Here is a 25,924-nt window from a genome sequence, read left to right on the forward strand (position 1 = left end):
TATGGTCAATTATTTGAGGTTCTATTGTTAATTAATTTGCATTGATTTTCCAGTAACCCAAAAGGCAATTTTCTAGCGGAGGTTTTTTAGTAGAGGTTTTAATAACCTCCGATAAGACATATTACACCGGAGGTTTTCTAAACCTCTGGTAAGTAAACAGTGTGTTTAAAAAAGTTAAACCCAATTTTTTAGTAACTTTAAATTTTTTTCGCGTTTCCTCTGCACGATTCCTTCACACGCAATCTTTTTAGAACCATTCTTCAAATTTTCAAAACCTAATTGCAGAGCAGAGACGGGCCAGAGGGTTTGCCTCAGAGAAAAAGAGAATGCTTTCATATTAGTTAGGGTTGTGTCCTTAACGAATTTGTGAAACTCGCAGTTATGCTTCGGATGCTTCGCCATAGAATAGATCGACCCAGTTCCCGTTCTTTTCCGGTGCACTCGCTTTATATCTCCGACACACAAGGAAGGACGCGGTGGGAAGCAGCAACCACACTGGAATGGCTGGTACAAAGTCCTTGGAGTCCTCGCCGAGAGAAAAGGAGAGCGAGGAAGAAGATGGATTCGTCGGCGACGATCGATGAGACTAAAAAGATAGCGGCGCGGTCGTCGATTGTGGAGTCCTTTCGCGGTTGCGATCTGTCCGGGATCCGAATTGACAAGGACGAGTTGAAGAAGCAGTTCACTATTCCGCAGTACCTACGTTACGCTATGTGCGATTCCATTCGCCTCAGGACCCGCCGCTGGGAGGCTACATCAACCGCGCCGACGACGATTCCACCACTCCGTAGCGGTGGTCGCCACGACATGGTCGTCTTCATCAACTCCCCCAACGGTGGTTGCCATGGTCCACTCTCAAGGAGAGACTCTAGCAACTTATGAGTAAGAGCTTTGTTATTATCTTCTCTATAACTTTGTTCTTCTTTACATGTTGTGATTGTTGTTTGGTTGTACGGTGCAGGTTTTTGACTTAGCAGATGTGAAACCTCATGAATTTGTACGGTTATGTTAGGGGATCGGGTTTTTTTGTTTAATAATGGATTTGGGAAGATAATGTAATTTGTATTATAAATGGATGTTGAAACTCAAATTTGATTTGTAAAACTAAATCTGGTTTGCGGTTTTTTGAGGTAATAGGTTTCGATTCTTTTCCTAAACTTTTTGCCTGACCGAATCATTAATATTTACATTGATTTATGCTGTGTATTTATGTTTAAATTCAAAGTGAGTTGATAATGTTTAATTGTCCACTATTGGAGCTTAGTTCCTTGGTGTTGCAAATGTATTATAGCACTACAGATGTTTGCTTAATTATGAGAGATGTGGAAGTGAAAATTTTGAAAATGACATTTTAAGTTCAAATATATTACCTATAGACAAAGCTATTATACTGGTTATTGCCTAAGGAAATAATTTTTCTAATTTTATCCTCAATTTAATTGATTAATTGATTTCTTTTGTCAGTTCACAAGATTGGAAGGCAAGACAAGATATCCCTGCACTTGATACACGCTACAAAACAGATTTATGGAACTTGCGAAATCATAATTATGAAGACACTGAGAATTAAAGCTGAATTAGTGTGTGGTTTTAAAACAGTGTGCACAGACACTGAGAAGACTTGCTCAGAATAGAGAAGCAGCAAGAAAAAGCAGGCTCAGGAAAAAGGTGCAGTGAATTTCCACTAATCACCTAAAGCATTTATTTAGATTAAAACTGATTGGCACAGGTTTTCACCATTGATTGAGGTATGGTGATGTTATCCAACAATCTGTTTACTCTAGGAACCTGAGCTTGCACCTTTCAACTCCTGCTCTGCGGTGATAATTTGTTCTTTGCCTGATTTTTGTTTAAGCTTAGTTTCCTATAGTAGAGTCTTAGTTGAACTTAATGATGAAATTCAGGGTGTTCTGCATCTTTTGTACTATTTTTGTATTTATTATCATATTAGAGTAGTTGTTTCAATTCGGTAATGAATACCATATAGTATGGAGGTGGAAAATTGTCCCCTAAAAAGTGTCTTAAAACGATCTTGCAAAACATAAAATACAGCAATGTAAATAACTACTTCTCTGAAGCAGGGACCTGGTATACTTGAATGTGGTGAACAGAAGAAGGGACTTCTTCAAAGAGTTGTAGAGGGACTTTTGATTCCTTAAATTCTTATGATGAAGAGAAAGGCACTTACTAATTTAACCACATCAGTCTTACAAAATCATCTGGTTATAGTAAATTATTTCTCTGATTTCGTTTCTGATTGGGAATTTTCTTAACTTTGTTGGAAAAGCTAGTTTCGATGTGAATTTGGATTCTTCAATAGTCATCAGAATAACTCTATCCTCTTATGTAGGGACCTATTTGATTTATCAAAAGTTAATATACAAATTAAGGAGAGCAAATCACGAGGAATATTTTTGCCTGGTGTTATAGAGGTGAACTGTTTTTAGGGACTTTATATCTCTTTCCATTCTAATTTATATTTGAATTTAGAGCATATTATAAGAGTGAAGATTCATAGCAAGCAAAGGAAGGTTCATCCTTCTGAAGGCTCTACATTTTACATTTGAAAACTACAAATCAATAGAGTTACGAGCATAGTGATCCGGTTGATGTTGTCAATCCCCTTATAGACAACTTGATTACCCTTTTATGTGCAATTCTTCTCACTAGGTAATTTAAGTTAAATTATGTTACCTGGTTTAATTTTTTTCACTGTTTAATTCTATCTTCTCACTAGGTAATTTAAGTTAAATTATATGGTTTCTTATGTTACCTGTCCTTTTGAACATTGTTTAACTTTGTTGATTTCTTCTTGTTATTGTTAATTGTTGAATTAGAAACTGTTAACTATGTTAATCTTTTTGTTATTGTTTATATGTGCAGGTTTGGACAGGAAGGAGAAGCTGAGGGATACTGGGTCTAGTATTCTGTCACAGTTATTTTGTTGATATTTTTGCTATTATAATTTTAATTATTTCTAATGCTTCATTAGTGATGCCCAATTAGTGTAAAAAATAATATGTCGGCCATTTCAATATTGTTATTAGCTTTTTGGAAGAATCTTTTTTTTTTCATTTAGGTTTTTGTTTACCTTCACGTGAAGCAATTCCATTATGCAAGTTGAAATAGGTCACACTTTAGTTATGATTCATTTATATATTCAAAAGTTTTCATTCATTTGAAGAAAAGAAGTGATGTTATTAAATGTCCTAAAATAATAATCTATTAAAAAATTGCTTAAAAATTAGTTTTTATATTCGTAGTATATAAATTATAATATTTAGTATTAGAAAGAAGATAGAAGAGGATTAGGCACCAGATTAATCAAACTAATGCTCTCTAATGTCAATCAGATTAATTTATTTAGTGAAGTGAAATTTCCATTGCTATTTAATTATAGGTGTTATGAAAGTAGAAGCCAATGAACATACACACAAACTGCTACTGTTTGAACAAATTATTAATTTGTTCAATTCATTTTATTTAAAGGAATAAGATTTGTTGTTAAATTAATTATTTAAGTGATGTCTTGATTAATAAATTTATTAGCACACATGTTTATATATTTAAATTTAAAAATGATTTGAATCTCTTTGAATATTTGTTATCGCTAAAACTAAAAACGTTTTGAATAAACATATATAGACTTTGCTTATGTAATATATGTAAAGCGTATATTTAAAAATGTAAATTATACTTTTAAATAAAAATTTATTTATAATTTATTTTATTGTATTTAGTTTTTTATTATTTATCACCTACTTTTTTATATATACACCTCCTAAAAGTAAAAGTAATGGTGTTTCCAAACTATCGGAAATAACAAAGGTTTTCAAATCACCGGAAACAGTAGGGATTTTCAAAAACCGTCGGGAATAATGGGGGTTTTCAAAACCGCCGAAAATAGCGGGGGTTTTCAAAATCGCCAGGAATAGCAGGGGTTTTCAAAACTGCCGAGAATAGCGGGGGTTTTCAAAATCGTCGGAAATAGCGACGCTGGATCTTCCAGGGGAAAAGCAAACTGCAGGTAATGCACTTAACGGGGGTTAAAACGCCGATAACGTCAAATATAACCCGTTAAAAATAAATTTTTTTTTAGTGTAACTTATTGGTGAGTCCTGGAGGGTGCTTATCCTCCAGTTCTTTGTTTTTATTTTATGGTATTATGGTCAATTATTTGAGGTTCTATTGTTAATTAATTTGCATTGATTTTCCAGTAACCCAAAAGGCAATTTTCTAGTTTTAATTAGCATCTCCTACACATGAAAGAGAAGAAACAAGTGAAAAATTGAGACCATGAGATCACAAGTTTGATGGTCCATAATACTTGTACAGAAAAACACAAACACCTACACTAATGAATTTATCAGTAACTAACATTTTTATTTAGTAATAATAAACATGTATAATTTTACTTCTGAAGAAGGTATATAAACTTTCATTACATGTAAATTTATTAATTTAGTGCTTTTGGATTTTTAAAGTTGGACATCTTTGACAATTTAACCTCCTATCCTATTTCGCAAATGAGTAATTGAAGAAAAAAATGAATTATAAATGCTAAAATAATAGATTGATACGTAATATTAGTTTGATGTGGAGTTTCGATTCTCGTAAGATTTTAATTATACATTTGGTTTAGTTTTCTACTCTTCTAAAAATAAGTAATTCTGTTATAGTATTAGTATCCTATCAGAAAATATTTAAACATTCATGTTTAATAACAAAATTTAACACTCTGTTAAAATTGAAAACACTAGCAGTATCTCCTATTAGAAGTTATAAATTGGATAATATATAACAATGTTTGACAAAAATTGGTGAATGAAAAAAATTAAAAAAACAAAGAAGCAATTAATTTTTTATAAAAATTAAAATCGTTTTAACGAAAGTACGATGAACAAAAATGGATTCAAGCTATTGAGAAAGCTAAGGTAAAGTGAGAGAATCTTCACCATTTCTTAAGTATCACTCTCCATTCTTAATTTAGAGATAGTTGTTGTTCTTAGCCTCATACCGAAGCCAAGTGAGGAATGTTGCGTGTAGCTCCCAAATTCTTCACCACCGCACCGCTTCGGTCCATTTCACCCTTTGCATGTCGCTTCTCACTCCGTTCTATCGCTGACTCTGCTGCTCCTTTCAACAAAATCCGCATTCAAAGGGATGATGACACTGTGAGTCACCACAACCAATTCCAAATCCATTTCTTTCACATCAAGTGTTTTGGATCATGGGGTTGCTTTGTTTTGCCGCATTTTGTTCATAATTTCAATTTCCCACTTTCTTTTGTCTGCAAAATAGAATCTTTCTGACTTTTTTTTTCTGGGTGGGGATTGAGTAATGGGTTTTTGAGTTGAACTTGGATGGTATTGACGAGCCACAACACTGAACAAGATAAAGTTTGGAATTTTTTTTGCTTCAATGTGGATAATTAATTATACTCTGGATGGAAGCTGTTAATTGGAGTCAGAATTTAAAAAAGATTATTTCATGCTGTGCTAATATGATTCTGGACTACAGATGGAAATTTGTGTGCATTTCATCCGTAATGTGGTTTTCACTTTGCCGCATAAAGTTGTATCAAGGTTTTAAATTGCGATTGTGGTCGTGGTTTTGTCGTTGTTGCAGGAAATTGTGGAAAATATACATTGCTGAAATCGTGGTTGCGTACCATTTTTGAAAGCTTGGTTGGGATTTAGACCAGATTGATAAGATATAATTTTTAGTGATGTTGTCGGACTGAAGTTTTTTTTTATGCCATTTTCTACATAGGTTTCTATGTTTGTACCTGTAGTGGAACCTTATTGATAATTTCTGCTATTTAATTTCTGTTTTCAATGATTAGGCATTTGATGCATATGTTGTGGGCAAAAACAACGCTCCTGGAATCGTTGTGCTTCAGGAGTGGTGGGGTGTGGATTTCGAAATTAAAAACCATGCTGTGATGATTTCTCAACTCGGTCGGGGATTCAAAGCTCTTATTCCAGAGTAAGATAACTATTGCCACCTAAAATTTCTTTATCTTTTATCTTTGTGTATTGTGTAGTAGCATATGCTGGATTCAGATTTTTTAAGGGTTCTTTCCTTTTATCCCCAGTCTGTACAGAGGAAAGGTTGGTCTGGATGTCGCAGAAGCACAACATTTGATGAATGGTCTTGATTGGCAAGGCGCTGTGAAAGATATCCATGCTTCAGTTAACTGGCTTAAGGCAAATGGTTCAAAGAAGGTTCCTACCTATTCATGTCTTGTCAAGATAAATTATTTATTTAAAGCACCCTCTTAACTACACCACTGAATTCTTAATGTGTTGACCTGTGTCAGAACAGGCATTGTGTTTTTACTTTTATCACCATTCTGTGATTGCAGAGGGTTTTTGTGTTTTATCAACCCATGAAAGCATAAACCAGCCTTTGCTTGGGATTCGGTGAGTTAGTTTGAGGGTTTGGCACTCTGCATTAGGCATGATTGAATAAGCAAATACAATACATTATACTTTGTCGGATGCTTTGGTGTAAGAGCTGTGTTGTACAAGTTTATTCATCAAACCCCTCTTATACATTAAAATAATTGAACAACTTAATCAAGACTTAAGGGTGGGTTTGAACTTATTTGCATTTTGATGCATGAATTAATGGAAAAATTTACCCATGAAAATTATAATTTTTTCCCATTACAAATCATTGGTTTCAAATGTACCATATTGATTTTCCAATAGATAGGCGTTCAGCACAAAAAAGGAGAAACACCCCTGGTTGGTAGTTTTAAAATTCAACAAGCCTTGTGCTATTAAGTCATATATTATTTGCCCCTATTTATCATGTATATGCTGCTCTATTTTTTTTGTTCCAAAATTTTAATATTTTGTTATTATTGTGGTGCAAGTATTTTATAATTGTAATCTAGTGAGTCAAGATAGGCTCAGCCAAGTACTTATGGTAATTTAGATTCATCTTCCTTTTATTTTTTATTTGGAAAGTTTTGCATCATGATCATGATAACTAGGTGAGAATTATTTTACTGTCATTTTTATAACATTTCACAATACATAATTTTGATGTGCTTTTGTGTCTTGTACTGTCATGAAATGGTAAGCTTGTGAACAGAGAGTGCTTATTAATGTAGTTTGAAAATAAGAGAGCTCATTAGCTTAGGTATTTTTTATAGGCAGGGAGCATGGGAATTAATACTGTTTCGAATCAGATAATTTAGTTTTCTGTTTCTCGTAAATTAGCATGCCAGAAGTGATACATTATACTGAATCCGGATACTTTTTTTAATACTTTCTACATGAAATACCATTTTGCTTAAATTAGATGTAAGTCACTGGTTGAACAACTTGTGGATTTATCTTTAATTGCAACAGGCTGGTGTTACTGGATTTTGTATGGGGGGTGCACTCGCTATTGCAAGCTCAGTCTTGGTTCCAAATGTTGATGCTGCAGTAGCTTTCTATGGAGTTCCTTCTTCTGAGCTTGCAGACCCTGCCCAAGCCAAGGCTCCTGTTCAGGCTCACTTTGGAGAGCTGGATAATTTTGCTGGTTTTTCAGATGTTACGGTATGAGAATATAATTGCAACACACATTGCTGATCTTTGTTAAGGTGGCTTGTTTGCCAAGTAAATAATTTCTTTTTAGGGAGGTTCCTAATTTCTAAGTGTTTGTATGGATTTCAGTTAGGAAATTAAGTTGAGTTGAACTCAACTCAAGTTAAAAAAAAGTAACTCATTGTAAGTCAACTGGAGTTTGAGGTGAATTTTGTTTTTAAGCAGATCAGAAATAAAAGTGTCAAACATGTTGATACAGTGTTCAATGAAAACGGAAAGTGTTCCAACTGAAATCCAAACACACCTTTAAAACATTTCTGTAGTTTTTTTTTTTTGTGAAGAGAGGATTAGTATGCAAAGGGAGGGAGACTTGATCTTACAAGGATGTTGTACTTGCTAGAAAACTAAATGATGGAGGGTTGTGAATGAGAATTCATGGCTTGTATGATACACAGTCCAATTTCCCCACATGGTGTCTTATAAAGGACAAACTCCAATCTCTACTGGCCATGAATTTCCTCACCTTGTGAACATAGAAATTTACCTCTTAAAAGAAACACAACCTTTCTATATCATTCCTTTGCTGCCAATGCACGTAATGTGTAAAATGTTATAAAGTTAATTCAACTGCTTTGCTAAAAGCTAATGACCAATCTCTTTTAGTTTTGCATTCAATATACATTTTCAGGCCACTTTCATCATTTAACTGCAACCAAAGTGCCATCATCTGACTTTCTTTTCTTTTATCAACAAAATATTAGGTGTTAATATGTTAGTTTTTGTTAACAAGGGGATTGGAACAACCTATCCATCTCCCTTCGACTTTCACCACAAAGTCAATCTTTTATCTCCTCATCATTAGACATTCTGACTAGAAAATATTTGTTTGGAAATGTTTTTGGAAGGGAAGAGGGAGACTTGTTTGATTCTTCACTAGTAATATCATGTTTGAACATTATTTAGCTGATAAAGAAAAAGTGTTTGAACATTGTTTAATGTCTCAGGCAGCCAAGGCCTTGGAGGAGAAGCTGAAGGCATCTAAAGTTGCTCATGAGGTGCACATATATCCTAGCAATGGACATGCATTCATGAACAGGTCTCCTGAAGGAATCAAGAGGAGGAAGAGCATGGGAATGCCGGACGAAGATGAAGCTGCAGTTCAGCTCGCATGGTCACGTTTCCAGTCATGGATGACACACTACTTAACTGGCTAAATATTTGATTACTACTCCCCCAATGTTATGGTATACTTCTATATTCTATCTTTGGTTGAAGTAGTTTACTAAAACACTTAATGGCCCCACGAATTCTAAATATGGTGCTTGTTTCCTTAAGGGTGGATTGCATACATGCACCCCCCTTGAGAAATTTGACTTGGGAATAATTTTGAAACGGTTCTAGTTTGTCTATAAGAAGTAAATATGCTCTTTGTTTATTCATTGGTGTCATTTTTCTCTATTTTATGGTCTTCTTTTTCAAAGGTTTATGCGTGCAAAAACCGACAATTTTTTTGTTGAAATAGAAAATTGAATCAAAGCTGATGATAAAGTTGAGTTTTGGACAAGGGTCAATAGTATTGGATTGGGTTTGAACACGATTTAAGTTTTGCACATTTCATTCATATTTTGCTTGTACAAGTTTTCTTGTTAGAAATTTGAGTTTAACTATTTTTGTATCAACCCTTCTGCAACATCATCTTGACGTTGACACTTTGAAACAACACACGGATACAACACGAACACTGATCATGATTTATATAACAAACAAGAAAAACTGATTTATGTATGTAAATTGAAAAAATAAGATTTATATAATTTGTATTTTAATTTACACTTGCAATATACACGGGGTTCATGGTCTATTCGGGTCCACCTTTGATTAATTTGTATCTGGTTGGAGTTTGACTTGACGTAACTTGTGACAGAACCAAATATTTGGTTTCTTAGACAACTTAAGTAACCAAAATTGGTGTGAAATTTGATTATCTACACATGTTAATTGCAGTTAGAAAAAAATAAAGTTTGGTTGATTACTTTAGCTTTTGATGGTGGGTGAGTGTGAACACAATGGTAGTGTAATGCTGAGGAGTGTGGATCTGAAAGAAGAAAAAAGGGTCACGTGAGGAAAGACTAATATAAAATGCAGCTATCCGACCAATCTCTTTATGCACAATAATGACAAATCAATCATTTTTAATTTCATTTTATATAATTTATTGTAATAATAATATACATTGAGGATAAATAAAGTCGTATTTATTTTAATGATAAGTATTTAAATATATTCTGTGAATGAGAAGCTCTTTTACTTTTCTCCGCAAATTCTATACCTACCAATCAAACAGTTAGTCCGAGGCACAACAAACAACATTGTAGACGTAAGTTTTATAGTTTTTTTTTTCCTTTAATTAGATTTTTATTTTCTCTCGCTAAATTTAAAAGGATGATTTTTAATCTCTCAACATTGAAAATATATATATATATATATATATATATATATTTTAATCTCTAAATATTAAATTTGAGGAAGTTTTTTTTTAGGTTTAGAGATTTAGGATTTAAAACTATCTTTAGTCTATTAAAATTAATGGGCAAATTCTCCTCCACCTACATATTTTCCCTGTGAATCTCTATATAAATTGTAAAAAAAAGTAAGTTTTAATCTTTTTAAAAAAAATTAAATAATCTTAAGTAAAATATAATTTAACATTTTTAAATAATCTCAGTTGTACTTTTATATTTCACTTTTCAGTCGCAACACTTTCATTATTTTCCAGTCTTAATGTTTGAGATAACGATTCCATCATTTGAGTGTGTGAAAGAGTTGACGAGAAGATTTATTGTATTCGATATTTTTAGTGTGAAAATAATTTTTTTAGGTTTATACTTTATTTTTTGCACCTTGTTTCTTTTTTGGATTTTGTACCTTAAAAAAAACAAACAATATATAGTTAGCACCGCCAACTTAAAAATAAAGAAGAGTAGGGAAAAGGTAGGTGTAGAGAGAATTGCCAAATTAATTATTAGGGACTAACCTATAATTTTCCAACTTCGAGAGACTTTTTTTCTTTAAAAAGAACTGTTTTTACTCATAGACAGTAAAACCGTATTTTCTAAATTTTGAGGAACTAAAAAATACTTTTTAAATTTAAAGGTGTCAAAACCATAATTATTCTAAATTTTAGGAACTAAAAACACAATTAAACAGTTTTTTAACTTTAAAAAAAGTATTAGAAGGTTGAATAACACAATATATATACTCATTGTAGTTCAGTAAAACTAATACAAAACACATAAAATCCATGTAATCTTCTTGCTCTATATACTACAAATGAATCACACTCTATTCACAAATTTAACGACTTCTAAAAGATTAGTATTGAGTGAATCCTAAAACTAACATCTTCTAAAACATTTTTATGTTATTTTAGGAGAACAAAAAAATCTATAATAACCATAACAACAATCAATATTTTTTTATACGAAATAAATACCTTTTTATTCCTATTTCTTCCATTTATCCACTTCGCAATTGTATGTACAATGTCCATTTTCCTTAAAAACATAAGAGCTTTGTTTGCCATGACCAACAAACTTTATGCACTTTCCAATGTCTTCAGTTTCTTTGAGCCGTAAATACAAACCCAAAAAACATGGTTTACGCGGCTAAGAACCTCTGAAGAAATTAGAATGACGAAGAAGAAGAAAGAAGAAGAAGAAAACTAAGCAAAAGTTGGTTCCAGTTAGGTTGGGAAATTATTATGAAGTTTATCACTTTCTTTCCGTGATTTTAGAATCCAATAAGTAAAACCGACCTATTCCTTCTAATCAATTAAATATATCTACCAAGATTTGGTAACATATGCATTTTCTGATTAAAATAAGCCAAAAGGAGTCGTGAAAAGTTGCGTTCATTCTCAATGAATTGAGTTGGAGAAATGAAAATTTTACATAACTTTTCTATTATTTTTATTTCATCAAATAGTTCGTGCATGTAAAAACATATACTCAATACATAACTTTTTTAATTATAATAACCATCTCAAAAACTATATTATATATAAATCCTTTTATATTAACAGTATTTAGAAATCACACTATCATTGTCATTACCATGCTATACTATATGTAGCTGCTTTATGACCTTTTCCTCACAAGTAGAGTTTTTATAATTCAATTTTATGTTTGGTTTTATAAAAAAATAAATGATTTTTATTATTTTATTTAAGTCCTTGTAATAAGTATTTTTTTTTTGTAAATACAAATAATTTATTTTTAGTATGCTGTTATTTTATTACTCAAAGAAAATAATAAGAGAAAAAATAAAAAATATAACAGCAAAAAATGCTTAAATTACTTTTATTATCTATACTTCTTTGTAATCTATACAAGTTATAACATTCGACATCATAAATCATGAACAAACTTGTAGAAAAGTAAAAAAAGAAAATCTCCTCAATTTTAATTCAATATATTCATAGGTTATTTTACTTATATATTATCTATCTTACTTGCTGATAAAAAAAAAAAATATATATATATATATATATATATTACTTATTTCTTTTTAATGTGACACTTCAAACACATACTTAACTTAAATTGGTATAAAAGAAAAAGACTATAGGGATGTGTTTTTAGCATATATTACTCCAAAAAGTAGTATCCTATGTTTATCTTTCTATATACATATACTCTTTTTCTTCCAAAATGTGACCAAATATGCATGCATGAAACAAAAAAGAAAGAAAGAGAGAGAGGGATAGTTAATTTTGTGGTGTGAAACTTTGTGGGCATCATGTCATTTGTGTATAGAAGTGAAGAGTGTAAAGGGATTGAAATAGAATTCAATGAAAGAAGGGACCCATGCTTAGTCTTTCATCACATTACATTACAACCTTTGACTAAGACTACACTTTCACGAGCCTCATGAGCCGGCCCAATAGGGGCGGTGAGTTTCCAGAACGAACGCGTCAATCTCCTCTTCCTAATCCTTTGCCTTCATTCACACCAAATCAACACAATATCCCACATCATCTAAAAATAACTATAAAATATTAATTAATGTAAATTTTATTTTATCAATCAATTTTATAAAACTAAATTAAACTTAAAGTTCATATTTTAATATAATATAAAAAATAATCAATTTTATAAAGATTAAGTTAAGTCTTCCACTTCTTAATAACTAATAACATATAAAAATAATCATATTAATTCTCAAGCACAACGAAATTGCATCTCTTACGGAATCTTCTAATTCATTCAAATTTAGTTTCGATACTTCTAATATTAATTTGGACATTTTTTCCTCGTATCATTGGTGCAATTTGTTGAATTTTGTTTCGTCAACAAACTTACGTTTCGGGAGATCCACCAACTTTCTTTTCTTTCCTAGTTACTATTAAATGAGTATATGACTTTTTATAAAGAATTTATACCCTATAATTAAGGGTGAGCAATCTACCCTGTACTGTTAGGCTTCCAAAAATTACACAATCTCTATTTTCAAACCTATATTTACGAGACTTCTATACTATGCAATTCGAAACTAAATATAAACTAAATCATATTCATGGATTTTCCTACACTTCTTCAAATAAAATTAATTTAGCTATTAGTGTGTATATATATATATATATATACTCATGTAACATTATCTATCAAAAACCTACTAATAATAACTAAGACCTAATTGTTTATAAGATATCTTTCAAACCACATTCTTAAGAAAAATAAGTTTTGGTTGAATCAGGAGACAAAAAACTTTAAACACGTTAAAAAAGAGCACAAAAATATTGTATTCTATAATCTCTCGCTTGTTAAATTTGTCTATTTTTATAGTAACAATTTTTCGTACTTATCTGCTTCATTCACCCATTATTCATTGAATTGAAAACAGAGAATATTCAGAAAACAAAAAATATTACATAAATATAAATATATGCATAACAGATCGTAACTGAGAACATATTTTTTTATGAACAGAACACGTAACATTAATATTGACAAGTCTTTGTCCACATGTAAAACTGAAATGTAATAATACTTGGAAGTTATTCAAAGGTAAGAGAGACAACAAGAGTTGTGGTCATCTTCTCAAGTCTCAGCTGTCCCGTTTTATTGCCGAGTCCATTGCATCGTTTATAAAGACTTCACAGACTTCTCTCTCTTTCTCTCTCTCTCTTTAGTCTTATTCTCTCTGTATCTTTCTCTCTCTTGGAATTTATGGTTAGAGGTGGTGGACTCTCCATGGATTCAGATCCAATTGGGAGCTTCTTCCTCCACAAGCCTATTGTTCTCAACTCTTTCCCTGAAGACACAAACCACCCCAAGTGGAAACTTAGTCCCCACAACAACATGGAAGCCACTGTTAGCACCAAAGACACCATCCCCTTCCAAGTCAACCTTAGCTGTTCTCCAAACAATCATGACTCTTCCCCATCATCCCTCCACAACAGAACCGAGATGGACTTCTTCTCCGACAACAACAAGAAGGAGCACAACGTTTCCGCTTCTGCCTCTAATCATCATCATTCCACCACTCCACCTACGTTGGAATTCAAAGTGAACGTGAGTGACCCACCCATCATCATATTTTATGGAAAAAGCTCTTTCTCCCACACACACACCCTTTCTTAGATGTTTTTTATATTGTTATTCTATCGGAATTGAAGTTTCATATCAATAATCTATGTTAATATTTAATACGAACCTTTATTTCGTCTCTGTTGAAATCAATCTATTGTAATTTAAAAATAGTACCAAAAGCACCCCGAGATGTGCATCTGTATAAGTTTTATCCGTGTATATTATGGTTTATATTCTAAATTTGCACGAACTTTTGAACATTTTGTGTGTGATCATTTTGTTGGTGTGCTCATGAATCTGTATTTTGTTTTTAATAGACTGGTCTGAATCTTCTTACTGCCAACACTAGCAGTGATCAATCTATGGTGGATGATGAGATATCACCCAATTCAGAAGACAGAAGAGCTAAGAATGAGGTAAAGATCGATGGATATGTATAAAAGTTTGTTGAATTTAATGAGATCACATGTCATGGGGTGCTGCTCTTTTTCATTTGTTTTATTTTGGAGGGTCTTCTAAAGTAGAGCGTTTCCGATGAACATTTTAGGTTGCTGCTCTTCAAGCTGAGCTTGAGAGAATGAAGAGGGAGAATCAAAAGTTGAGGAACACGCTTGATCAGGTTAACGTCAATTACGATGCACTTCAGATGCATTTTATGAATTTGATGCAGCAGCAGAAGGCCGAGGAAGCTGAAGAACAAGAAGTGATTGGTGGAAAGTTAGAAGAGAAGAAGCAAGGTGAGAGTAGTGGGGTATTGGTGCCAAGACAGTTCATGGATCTTGGATTGGCTACGAATGCTGACACTGACGAACCCTCTTCTTCATCAGGGGGAAGAAGTCAAGATCGATCAGGATCACCCCACGCAGAAGTGGCTTCGAAGGAATTAGGGACCGGTAAGAGTGAGATTGTTAATGACGAAGGGTATGACCAAGAGAAGAAGGAATATGGTAGAGGGGTTGAAAGTGAGGATAGTCCTTCAGGACATGCTTTTTCTGGTGATAAAGTTCCAAGGTTTAGTCCTCAAAAGAGTAACGTTGAACAGGCTGAGGCAACCATGAGGAAGGCAAGAGTTTCCGTTAGAGCTCGATCAGAAGCACCCATGGTAAGTAGGACTGCATGTTCTTCAAATTTGGAAAATTGTTCATGATAATTTTTTGTTCATTTTAGCTGATAGAGAGGTTTTTAACTGTCTCAGATCACTGATGGTTGTCAATGGAGAAAGTATGGGCAGAAGATGGCCAAAGGAAACCCATGTCCTAGAGCTTATTATAGGTGTACCATGGCTGCTGGTTGCCCAGTTAGAAAACAGGTATTTATTGATGATTTCACACTTCTGTAGGAACAAGAGAGAGAGAAAATGATAGATACCATAGATAGAAATATTAGATAGAAGGTTAGGAAGAGATGTAACGTAGGTGGTAAAATCAGGGAGTGAAAAAATAAAAAATTGGTTCAAAACTAGTATTACTACTCATTATCTTTAGTTGTTGACTTGAAGGTTTTATTTAAAAAGGTGCAACGTTCTTTGGGGTTGCAATTGTGACTACATGTGTATTTCCACAAAATCTCAACAGCAATTTGAAACCTTTTACTCAACCAATTGTAAACAAGTTTTCAAATACAAATATGCAAGTTATAATAATTTAGGTTCATTTGTTGAAGATGGATAAGAGTACAAATATTAAATTGAAGAATATGTTCATTTCAAGGCACAGTTATTGTTGTTCAATACTGTAGGTTAAAAATCACGTGGTTTATCTAGCTAATCCAATATATCTTACATGAAATAAACAGGTGCAAAGGTGTGCTGAAGACCGAACAGTCCTCATCACAACCTATGAAGGCAATCACAACCATCCTTTGCCTCCAGCAGCTATGGCAATGGCACAAACCACTTCCTCAGCAGCAAGAATGCTTCTTTCTGGGTCAATGTCTAGTGCTGACAGCCTAATGAATGCAAACTTACTGACAAGGACACTTCTCCCTTGCTCTTCAAGCATGGCTACTATCTCAGCATCTGCTCCATTCCCAACTGTTACATTGGACCTGACACAATCTCCAAACCCTCTACAGCTTCCAAGGCACCCAAACCAGTTACAAATTCCCCTCCAAGGTGTCCCTCAGAATTTTGCAAACTCCCCAGCCTCTTTAATGCCTCAGATATTTGGACAAGCACTCTACAATCAATCAAAGTTTTCTGGTCTTCAAATGTCACATGATGCAGACCCTTCACAATTTGGTAACCACCCTCAGCAGGTACCGCCACACCTTACTGACACAGTTAGTGCTGCCATTGCTGCTGATCCAAACTTCACTGCAGCTTTGGCTGCAGCAATCACTTCCATTATTGGTGGTGCTCAGCAACACAACACCAACAGCAACAACAGTAATAATAGTAACAACAATGGCAACATGACAGCCAGCAACAGCACTGGCAATGGCAACATCACAAGTAGCAACAACAGCAACGGAAAGCAATAAAATAAAATCAACAATTCCAATAGGGAATTAGTTCACCCCTTTCATTTTTTACCACATTAATTTAATTTGATTTAATTAAGTTCTTTTTATTTGTGATTCAGGAAAGCGTTACAATAGATAATTTTTTATTTGGTTATAGACTTTATATCAGTTGTTATCCCTCAGTATAAGAAATCACTTTCTTTCCTCACTTTTTATAAAACATGGAAATATATCTCTTCATTCCTTTGTTATATTTCCCACGGTAGAAGCTGAATCTTGTGAAAAAGAAAATTCGGGATGATTAAAGAAGAGATCTATTGCGTGAAACAAATGGCATTATATGGAAAGGGAAATGAGAATTCAAGAAAACCGTCTGAGAGTAGTTAAAGGGGATGTCACTTCTTGAACGCGTATTTTCATAGTGAGAGAAAATTAACACCGACTCAGAGAGAGTAATGATCTTCAACTTGTCTTTTCCATTGCGCCATATTTGGTCAAACAGCCATGTGAATGCAGTTTCACTACCATGTTAAAAAATTGACATCATACGCATTTCGCACATAATTTTACCTTTTTTTTCATGCACATATATATATAATAAATTACAGCTCACATAATCAAACGGAATAGCTTTTTGTTGTTAAACTTTGACGTTGAAAAGTAAGTTTCCAACATGGCTAATATATACTATCGTCTAACAGTAACCCTATAGTTTAGTTCTCTTTATTAATTAGTATCTTAATTTTCTTTTGAACGAAACATACTTTTTGCTGTGACAAAATCATCATCCACACAAGAAGATGAAGTACTGTTCATGGTAATCTCTTGTCAAGTTCTGACCAAGAATATGAAATATAATCTTTATTCTCAAGCCTTCTGCAGGAGGCGAATTAATGCATGTAAAGGAGGCACATTTAATGCGCAAAACTTGTGCTTATTAATATATATCTCTGCAAACTTTTTATGGACAGCTGGTTTATTAGGTTTACAGGTATTTATAGATAAACTAAATGAGAATTCAAAGATGTTAAGATACATAAGGTTCTCTATTATGTCAAAAATTTGATTCACATTATACTTACTATTATTTGTGAATAACTTTATCTTTAAGAAAGTTATCTAAACTAGGTATAATAGAAGACAATTTCATATATGTGATCATGTAAGTATATGTGAATAGCTTTATCTGAGACCCATAAAGGGTATATATTATACATATAGGTTATTCAAAACGAAAGACTTTCGTCTGTGATACTATACAAACCTAACGTGGTTACCAGACCTAAAGTGATGCCTCCTATTTCATGAACACACACATGCATTTATAGGCTTTTTGGTGAAGCTATCAATTAGATTACTATTCATTGAAGCCTTTTGTCGTTATGTTGTACACGCCAAAGCCTAACATTACCAAATCCACTATAGTATTGGGAAATGAGGTAACTAGATTTTGTGCATTGCTTTTTGAGTCTAGTCTGTGACTGGTTTGTGTGGGAAGTTATATAGTAAAGTCTTGATGTGTTGGTCGTGACTTGTGGGCTTCATCATTTAATAGTTGCATGCCTTCACTGCCAAATTGAAAGCTCAAATAAGCTATAGGCTATGATTCTTCAATGCTCAGGCTAATTGAGCATTCCCATGCTTCTGACCAATATGTTATTCAGCACCAAAAGTAACTACCTAAAAACCTTTTTTTCAAAATTTTGTGCAATCATGCGCACAGATTATAATTCTATTCTTAGTGATTGTACAATTGACATGCCACTACATGCATCCACCTTTATTGGATATAATAAACTATTGAATTGGATTGGTAAACTCTCTGTTTGAATTAATTATTTGCATGTTTAACGTTAGCTTTAGTGATTGCATGAACAAATTTTGTCGCTATATCATTTTAGTTTTTACACGATTTTCTGAGTTCATGTTCGGAGGTTGGTTTTTTTGTACGTCTTTGTGTTGGTGATCTTTTCAACAAAAAACCTAAACCTAACGAACCAAACCACTCGATTGTTTCGGCACCAGGGGCATCTGGATCAGTAGTGTGTTATGGCGTAGACAAGATTAAAACAATAAGAAAACACACGAACAATTATAGCTATGGTTGGTCGATGAGACATGTGCACAATGAAGAGAATCTATTTTCTTACACAACATATATACAGTAAAAAAATAAATCGATTAAGAAAAACGGGTATTTTATTTTTGTGTTGTATATACAATATTAAACTATATAGATAGAGGATTTATAATTATTACAATATTTGCTTTTGTAAGCACAAAAATAGATGTGTAGTTTGATATTACTTAATACAGTAATAAATATAAATTGAAATTCGTATTTTAATTCATCAATAATTGTTCTCTAATATTATTTAAAAGATTAAAAATATATTTTCTCTAAATACTTTAATACTCAATTTTTTCATGAAATTGGTGTAATTTTTTTATAATATGAAAATGAGCAATTTTTTTATTTACTGAAAAGTAAATTGTGTCATGGAGGCACAACTTTGAAGAAGTTGACTAGTATCAACACAACACAACTTGAGTGTTGCATTTAACGAGATCAAAGTCTTGAAATAAAAAAACAGATTTCATTCAAAACCAATAACATAGAAATCGTGAGACAACTGCACAACTTTGTTATAGGTATATGATACAACTTTAGCTCTGGAAGAAGGGTGTACAAGTGTTTATATATGTTTATGCTAGAAATCAAACAATGCATCTAGGAAAGGGAAAGAAGATAGATGAAATCAATATTCCATTTTAATTAATTTTATTTCTTGGTTTTTAAAAAATTAATAAAAAATATTATATAACTATACAAAATAGTTAGAATAGTACAACCCATTTACAAAATACATACAATAAAAAATTACAAATATAACTACAGACATCTCTTACTAGACATTTCTTCCCAACCATATAAGAGATATTCTTATATGTGTACCTAAAGTTTTTTTTTTTTTTTTTAAGAAGGTGTGTATCTAAACTAACAAAATATTGTAATTTAATTTAATTATTGTAAAAATAAAAGGAACCTCTAATTTTAAGAGGGAGGGTGGATTGTACTTAGAAGATTTTCGCAAATATTTTCTTTACAACCAACCAAATATTTTTTAACAAATTCTTTTGAAAAACAACATATTAATTTTGTAGTTGAAATACACTAATGCATGAAATGATTTTTTTTTTATTTAAAAATGATTGATTAATCTTTTTAATACACAAATCTTAGAACAAATATCTAGAATAATTTCAATAGGTTATTTTTGAATTAAAAGATTATTTTTATGATCAAAAAATACTGAAAAGAAATTTATATACCGATTATATGATAGGTACAAATTTCAAGAGTATCAATCAGTGCTTTAAGAAAACATTTGACTTTATCATAATTAGTGAAAATTGATTAAACTATCAATTGTTTCAATTAATATTGTTAATCAATAACTAATACAAATTGATACAAAATATTAATATTCAATGTAACAACCAATATCAATTATCACAACCGTTCAATTATTACAGATAATAAATACAAATTTGTAGACAACAAAAACAACCGATTATTTTTGTAAAACAAAAAAATTGATTATATCAATACAGATTCTTATGCAGACATTTTATAAAGCAAAGATAAAGAACATATGAAAGACACAAAGATTTTATATTGGTTCACTCACAATAGAGCCACATCCAGTACCACCTCACATCAAGGTGAATATCATTAAAACAACACAATTTCTTTATAAGAAATACAAAAATGTTCTTGCACACTACAAGAACAAAAATCACTCACTCCAACACCATGTCACAGTTGTGAAACCTACTAAGAAACCTTATCTTAGCTACAAACTAATACAAAAATACAATAAAATATAGAAATGAATGAATTAACCTAAAAAGTGAATCAAGAAATACAAATGGATTGACAACAGTGAAATATCTTTGACCTCAACCTAAATGATAAAAGTTTTGCTTCAAGAACCTCAAAGATCTTTCAACAACTATTTCTCACCAAAACTTGAATCACGAAGACTCTCTAAAATGTAAAAATTATAGAATGTATGAGTAACCTTTTTTCTGAAACAATGCAAATCATTTTATAGAGATTTAGCAAACACGATTTTTTATTAAAAATGTGCAGTTAAGAAAAATCAACATGTTAAAAACTCAAAGCAATATGTTGATTTCAATTAAAGAAATGTAATAAGCATGGAAACTATTTTTTCTCAAATGCAAAGAACTCAAACTGGAAACATTTCTTATGCTACATATTAAAGCATAGTTTTCAATATATAAACATATTTCAAAAAAATCTACAACTTTTAAGTATTTTCAATCAACTGATTTAAAAGATAGCATATTAAAAAATTGTAATGTTCCATAAATCAATTTAAAAACTTTTTCACTAGTTAAAAATACTTGTTTTTAGATTCATCATCATTTATTAAGACAAAAGATAAATCAATACACACAAAATAAAAACTAAACTACCTAAACACTTAAGGCATCAAGTTTTTAATATGGCTTCATCAAACATTAAAGTTGGATCCTTGAGATGTCCAACAATCTTCCCCTGTTTGATGAAGACAAACAGTTCAACAACAAGTTTTGGGTCTTGGGTCTTGAAAAGCTTTATCTTTTGTAGGCAGTACTTAATGGCAAAAAGAAGAAATAATAGTTCTTCAGCTTGCTCCCCCTGACTTGCAGAACACATATTTCTCCCCCTTTGTGTTCATCAAAATGAAACCATGCACATAAACCATTTAAATGAATATACCAGTCTATCGAATAAAAACACGCATAGCAAAATATAGCAGTACTAACAGTGCTTAGGAAGAATATAAAATGTTCAAGTTGCATAAACAAGCATCATACAACCAAAAATTAAGAGAGTTCAACATATATGAAAATTAAACTGATTATAAGAAGAAGAAGAAATTAAAAATCACAGTGATAGAGCTCAACCAACTACTTTTGTACAACTTCAATCTGATCATCAAGATGTTGAAACCTTGATGTAGCCATCTCAAAATATTCCCTTTTGTTTTGCACAAATGGTGTCCAACCTATGAAGCATGACCCTCTAAAAACTAGACAATGGTTCACCTCTCTCCACTAATGGTACATAGGCTACCAAAGTATTCATATCAGTTCCTTGAGCATCTTCACCAACATTGCTTGATTCAGGAATATCACCAACATCACCGTTTTTATTAATCCATAAATTGTTATTAGAGGGTTGGACCACCCTTAAAGTGGTCCATATTTATTATATCTTTTCTTGCTGATCAAAAACAAGTAATCCATAAATTGTTAACCTTTTAAAAACCCATTTTGACTAATGTAGAGCAACCTATTTCACTACCAGCCTTGATGGTTCCAGTCAACTCATCATTCACATAAACTTCAAAATATTCCAGAATTTTTGAAACCACAATTGTAAAAGGAAACTTGTAATCAACATGTCTCTTGGACTTGATCATGTGTTCCTTCATCATATAAATCCAGTTTACCTTTATTTTGTTCACTAGGAAGTACATCAGTATCACATCCTCCTCAGTCAATATAGCATGCTAAAACTTTGGGAGTTAGCTTGAGATTACCTACATGAAACCGATTGGAAGGAATTTTTTATTCTTCAAACAAGAATGGTAGAATTTCATCTTGTTGAACTCGCTGATTTCAGTTGTGTTTCCTTTACCAACCTTCGCTCCATTATGCTTCAGCCTAGTTAAATTATTCTACACAACAGTTGTAATCAGCATTTTGACTCCTTTAACAGTGGATACTAAATTCTTGCCATTAAAATCTTGGTCAGTGAAAAAAAAAAACATTAATCAAATCATGATAAACATTGCATGTTAACTCACGGAAGGCTTCAACCACTAAAGCTTGAGAATTACATTGGGGATGTTGATTTTCTTTCTACTTATTTCATGCAAGAAGGTTATCATGGCATCTTCATCACACTAGTTCAAAATGAATAAACAAGTGCGGTTTATTTAGTGCGGCTTTGCGTTCAAATGCTTTCGTAAAAAATGTTGTGGCATTTTTGTAATTAAGTTCATTTACAAGTGCGGCTATTAGTAAAGTCGCACTTGTAAATCAAGCGTTTGGATTTACAAGGGCGACTATTTGTACAGCCGCCCTTGTAAATCAAAACACTTGATTTACGAATGCGGTCTTACAAATAGTCACCTTTTTAAAACCTTTTTAACCTTAATTTATAAATGTGTCACTTACGTTTTGATACTCTCCTTTCTCTCGTGCTTTGTTTCTCTTATGTGCTTCCTCCATTAACTGTGCTTCCTCTTTTCTTCCTCTCTTCTTTGCATTGTCTTCGTGTCATCAGTAAGCATTGTCTTCCTCTCTCACCATTGATTTTTGTATGTTTTGCGTTTCTCTTATGTTTTGTCTTATGCCATTGTTAAGGTCATTCTTGGGAAGTTTTTTGTTTGCTTTTTGTTGTGCCTTCCTCGTCGTTGTTCCCGCTTTGCTCTGTCATATATTTGCGTTTCATTGGGGAATTTTTATTTGGGCTTTTTGAACTTCCATTGGGATGAAATACGAAGAGGTGTGATATGGATGCACCAAGAGATCAAAAGAAATGCTAAAATAATGTGACCATGTTCTTTGGAAAAGATCAAAGTTGAGAACTTTAATTAGAAATTCAATCAACAACGAAAAAGAAAAGAAACCCTAAACGCCTATTGTAAATGTGATTTATAAATGCAGCTATGTAAATAGCCGCATTTATAAATCGAATTTACGAATGCGGCTATATAGCCGCCTTCTTATCTCTTTGATTTACAAAATGTGTGCTCATCAAATGCAGTTATATAGCCGCCCTTATAAATGTAAAATAGTCGCACTCATTTTGCTTTTTTGCACCAGTGTCATCAGCTCTCAAGATATCCAAACTGAGAGCTAGAGGATGATCCTTTAGATCTCTTCTTCTTTTGTGATGAAGCCATTTGTTAAATTTGTATGAGAACTTGGATATCAACAGAAAGAAGAAACAACCGACTAGATTTTGAATAATATGATAAGTGATGTTGTGCAATGTTAGGTTATATAAAGATAAAAAGGATTTTATGAGATAAGATAGAAATTACTTTGTGTTTAAATTATTCAACAAATTTTTATAAGAACGAGAAATGTCAATCAATGCATTTTGACAATTCACGTGAGTGTGCATTTACACAGTCAAACAAAAAATATTTCTTTTAGCACTCCACGTCACAAAGATTTAAACAGAATCAGGAAAAAAAAAACAGATTTGATTAAAATAGAAATAGTCAATTAAAAATAGCACTTTATGAAAAGGAATCAATTCATATTTATTTTAACCAATTAAAATTATCATTAAGAATCATTACTTAAGCTAATTATGCCTAATTTAGTTATAAGATAATTGAACCTATCTTGTGTAAGTGGTTTGGAAAACAAATCTACTAATTGTTATTTTTTTCCAATGAATTTTATTTCACAATTTTCATTTGAAATATCTTCACAAAGAAAATGATGTCTAATCTCAATATGCTTTATTTGTGAATGCATGATAGATTTTTTGGTTAAGTTTATAACACTAGTATTATCACATAATAAATGAATTTTATTGAAGATTATCCCAAAATCACTTAGTTGTTGTTTTAACCATAAGGTCTGTGCACAATAACTCCCTGCAGCTATGTACTCAGCTTTTGTCGTGGACAAAGCCACACATGTTTGTTCTTGCAATGCCATGTGATTAAACTTGATCCAAGCATATGACAAGTTCCACTTGTACGTTTTATGTTTATCTTACATCCTGCAAAGTCAGAGTCGGAATAGCCAATTAAATTTCAAGAAACATGACAAGGATCCAACTTCTTTAGTTCGTTGCAAGTGCTTCAAAATCCTCTTAGAATCCTTCTTTAGATTGAAACCTTTCACACATGCATATAACAAACATAATATATGGTCTACTTGTAGTAAGATACAAGAGTGAACCAAACAATCCTTTTTCCTAAGCCAGTCCCACTTCACACCAAGGTGGAATTCACTAAATCAACAAAAATCTTTTATAAGAAAAGCAAAACAGTTCTTGAACACTACAAGAACCAAACCACTCACTACAACACCTTGTCACAACTGTGATTCCCACCAAGAAACTCTATCTTGTGCTTTATAAACACAGAATTAAAAAACAATAATAAAAGGTAACGAAAACACCTTGACTATGAACCAAGGAATGTAACAAGATATCTCAATTCACTTGTCAGATTCAAATGACACTTTAATCCCAAGTTTTTCCAACAACACTATAGAGATCAAATTAACTCTAATCGATGGCACATATAGCACATCACTTAAAGCCAAAGTTTTAACAGATGTGAGCTTTAGAATAACCTTTCCTTTTCTAGGACAGAAGTTGTCCTGGAATCACGAGATAAACTTGTTTTTATCCGTTCCCCACACTCGTGTAGGAGGTAAACATGTTTCTATTTGCACAGATGTGTCTGGTAGTCCTAGAGTCTACCACTCATTTACACACATTGGTCATAAGGTTCACTTGTGAAACGACTGCAACAATGGTATCTTACCCTTTGGCTATATTTGCCTTAGGAGGATTGTCTCTGCTTTGATATCTTCAAGCAACTTATGGTATTTGTTTATCTGGATCTTGATGTCCTTGTCTTTAATCATCTCCTTGCGATAGTAGTTTTTGATCACAAACTTTTTTCTAACGACATCTACAGTAGTGTATTTGAGAATAAGGGAAATCTTTTTCTTCCTTGTAAGATCAATAGACATCGAACAAATCGTTAGATAATGCACTGAGTAAGGTGTGACGATACCTTATTTGCATGGTCAAAACATCAATTTGCTTCGCAAACGTGCTTGAGTCGGGTTTAGAAAGTGGAAATGCAAAAGCAACTTCGTACATGTCCAACAGGATGAAAACAGTTTCACAAAAATGGTTTGAGTTGCGAAAACAACGTTTGACGTCTTCAATGTAGAGTTGTTGTTGTTGTCTATATTGTCATTCATAAGTCCTTACAAGTAATAAATTAAAGTTGAAAACATGAAAATATTGGTTTCCTGAGACGTGGGTGAACACTGTGCGTAAGGAGTTATATGTGTGTATTGTGTAAGTTCCCTAGGATACACAATAGGAACTTCTCGAATAATACCAATAATCAGAATTGGACAGTAAAATCCTCTAGAGTAAGAACCCAGAATACCGAAAATATTATAAAGTAAAAGAAAATAATAAAGGAGTGAAAAATAAGAAAGAAAGTCATAAGTGAGATGTGTTTTTGGAACAAA

General features: G+C 32.3%; 2 protein-coding genes and 1 long non-coding RNA gene across 4 annotated transcripts; all 3 read left to right on the forward strand.

Annotated features, from left to right (window-relative positions):
• Positions 1–64: 64 nt before the first annotated feature.
• Positions 65–3,060, forward strand: LOC137809276 (uncharacterized). Of its 2 annotated transcripts, none has more exons than XR_011080780.1 (3): positions 65–882; positions 1,465–2,432; positions 2,884–3,060. It is a non-coding gene; the product is annotated as an uncharacterized lncRNA (long non-coding RNA). The 2 variants fall into 2 exon arrangements; XR_011080779.1 differs by having other exon boundaries at positions 190–882; positions 1,465–2,670.
• Positions 3,061–4,898: 1,838 nt separating this feature from the next.
• Positions 4,899–8,979, forward strand: LOC137809217 (uncharacterized). Its single transcript, XM_068610372.1, has 5 exons — positions 4,899–5,174; positions 5,846–5,988; positions 6,098–6,227; positions 7,365–7,556; positions 8,549–8,979. The coding sequence occupies exons 1-5, from the start codon at positions 5,034–5,036 to the stop codon at positions 8,756–8,758; spliced, it is 816 nt and encodes a 271-aa protein (XP_068466473.1). The 5' UTR covers positions 4,899–5,033; the 3' UTR covers positions 8,759–8,979.
• A 4,622-nt stretch (positions 8,980–13,601) lies between these two features.
• LOC137829803 (probable WRKY transcription factor 31) lies at positions 13,602–16,817 on the forward strand. Its single transcript, XM_068636729.1, has 5 exons — positions 13,602–14,116; positions 14,452–14,550; positions 14,682–15,236; positions 15,330–15,443; positions 15,929–16,817. The coding sequence occupies exons 1-5, from the start codon at positions 13,772–13,774 to the stop codon at positions 16,613–16,615; spliced, it is 1,800 nt and encodes a 599-aa protein (XP_068492830.1). The 5' UTR covers positions 13,602–13,771; the 3' UTR covers positions 16,616–16,817.
• Positions 16,818–25,924: the final 9,107 nt, after the last annotated feature.

This window comes from Phaseolus vulgaris, chromosome 11, assembly GCF_000499845.2.
Source record: "Phaseolus vulgaris cultivar G19833 chromosome 11, P. vulgaris v2.0, whole genome shotgun sequence".
NCBI classification, from domain to species: Eukaryota; Viridiplantae; Streptophyta; class Magnoliopsida; order Fabales; family Fabaceae; genus Phaseolus; species Phaseolus vulgaris.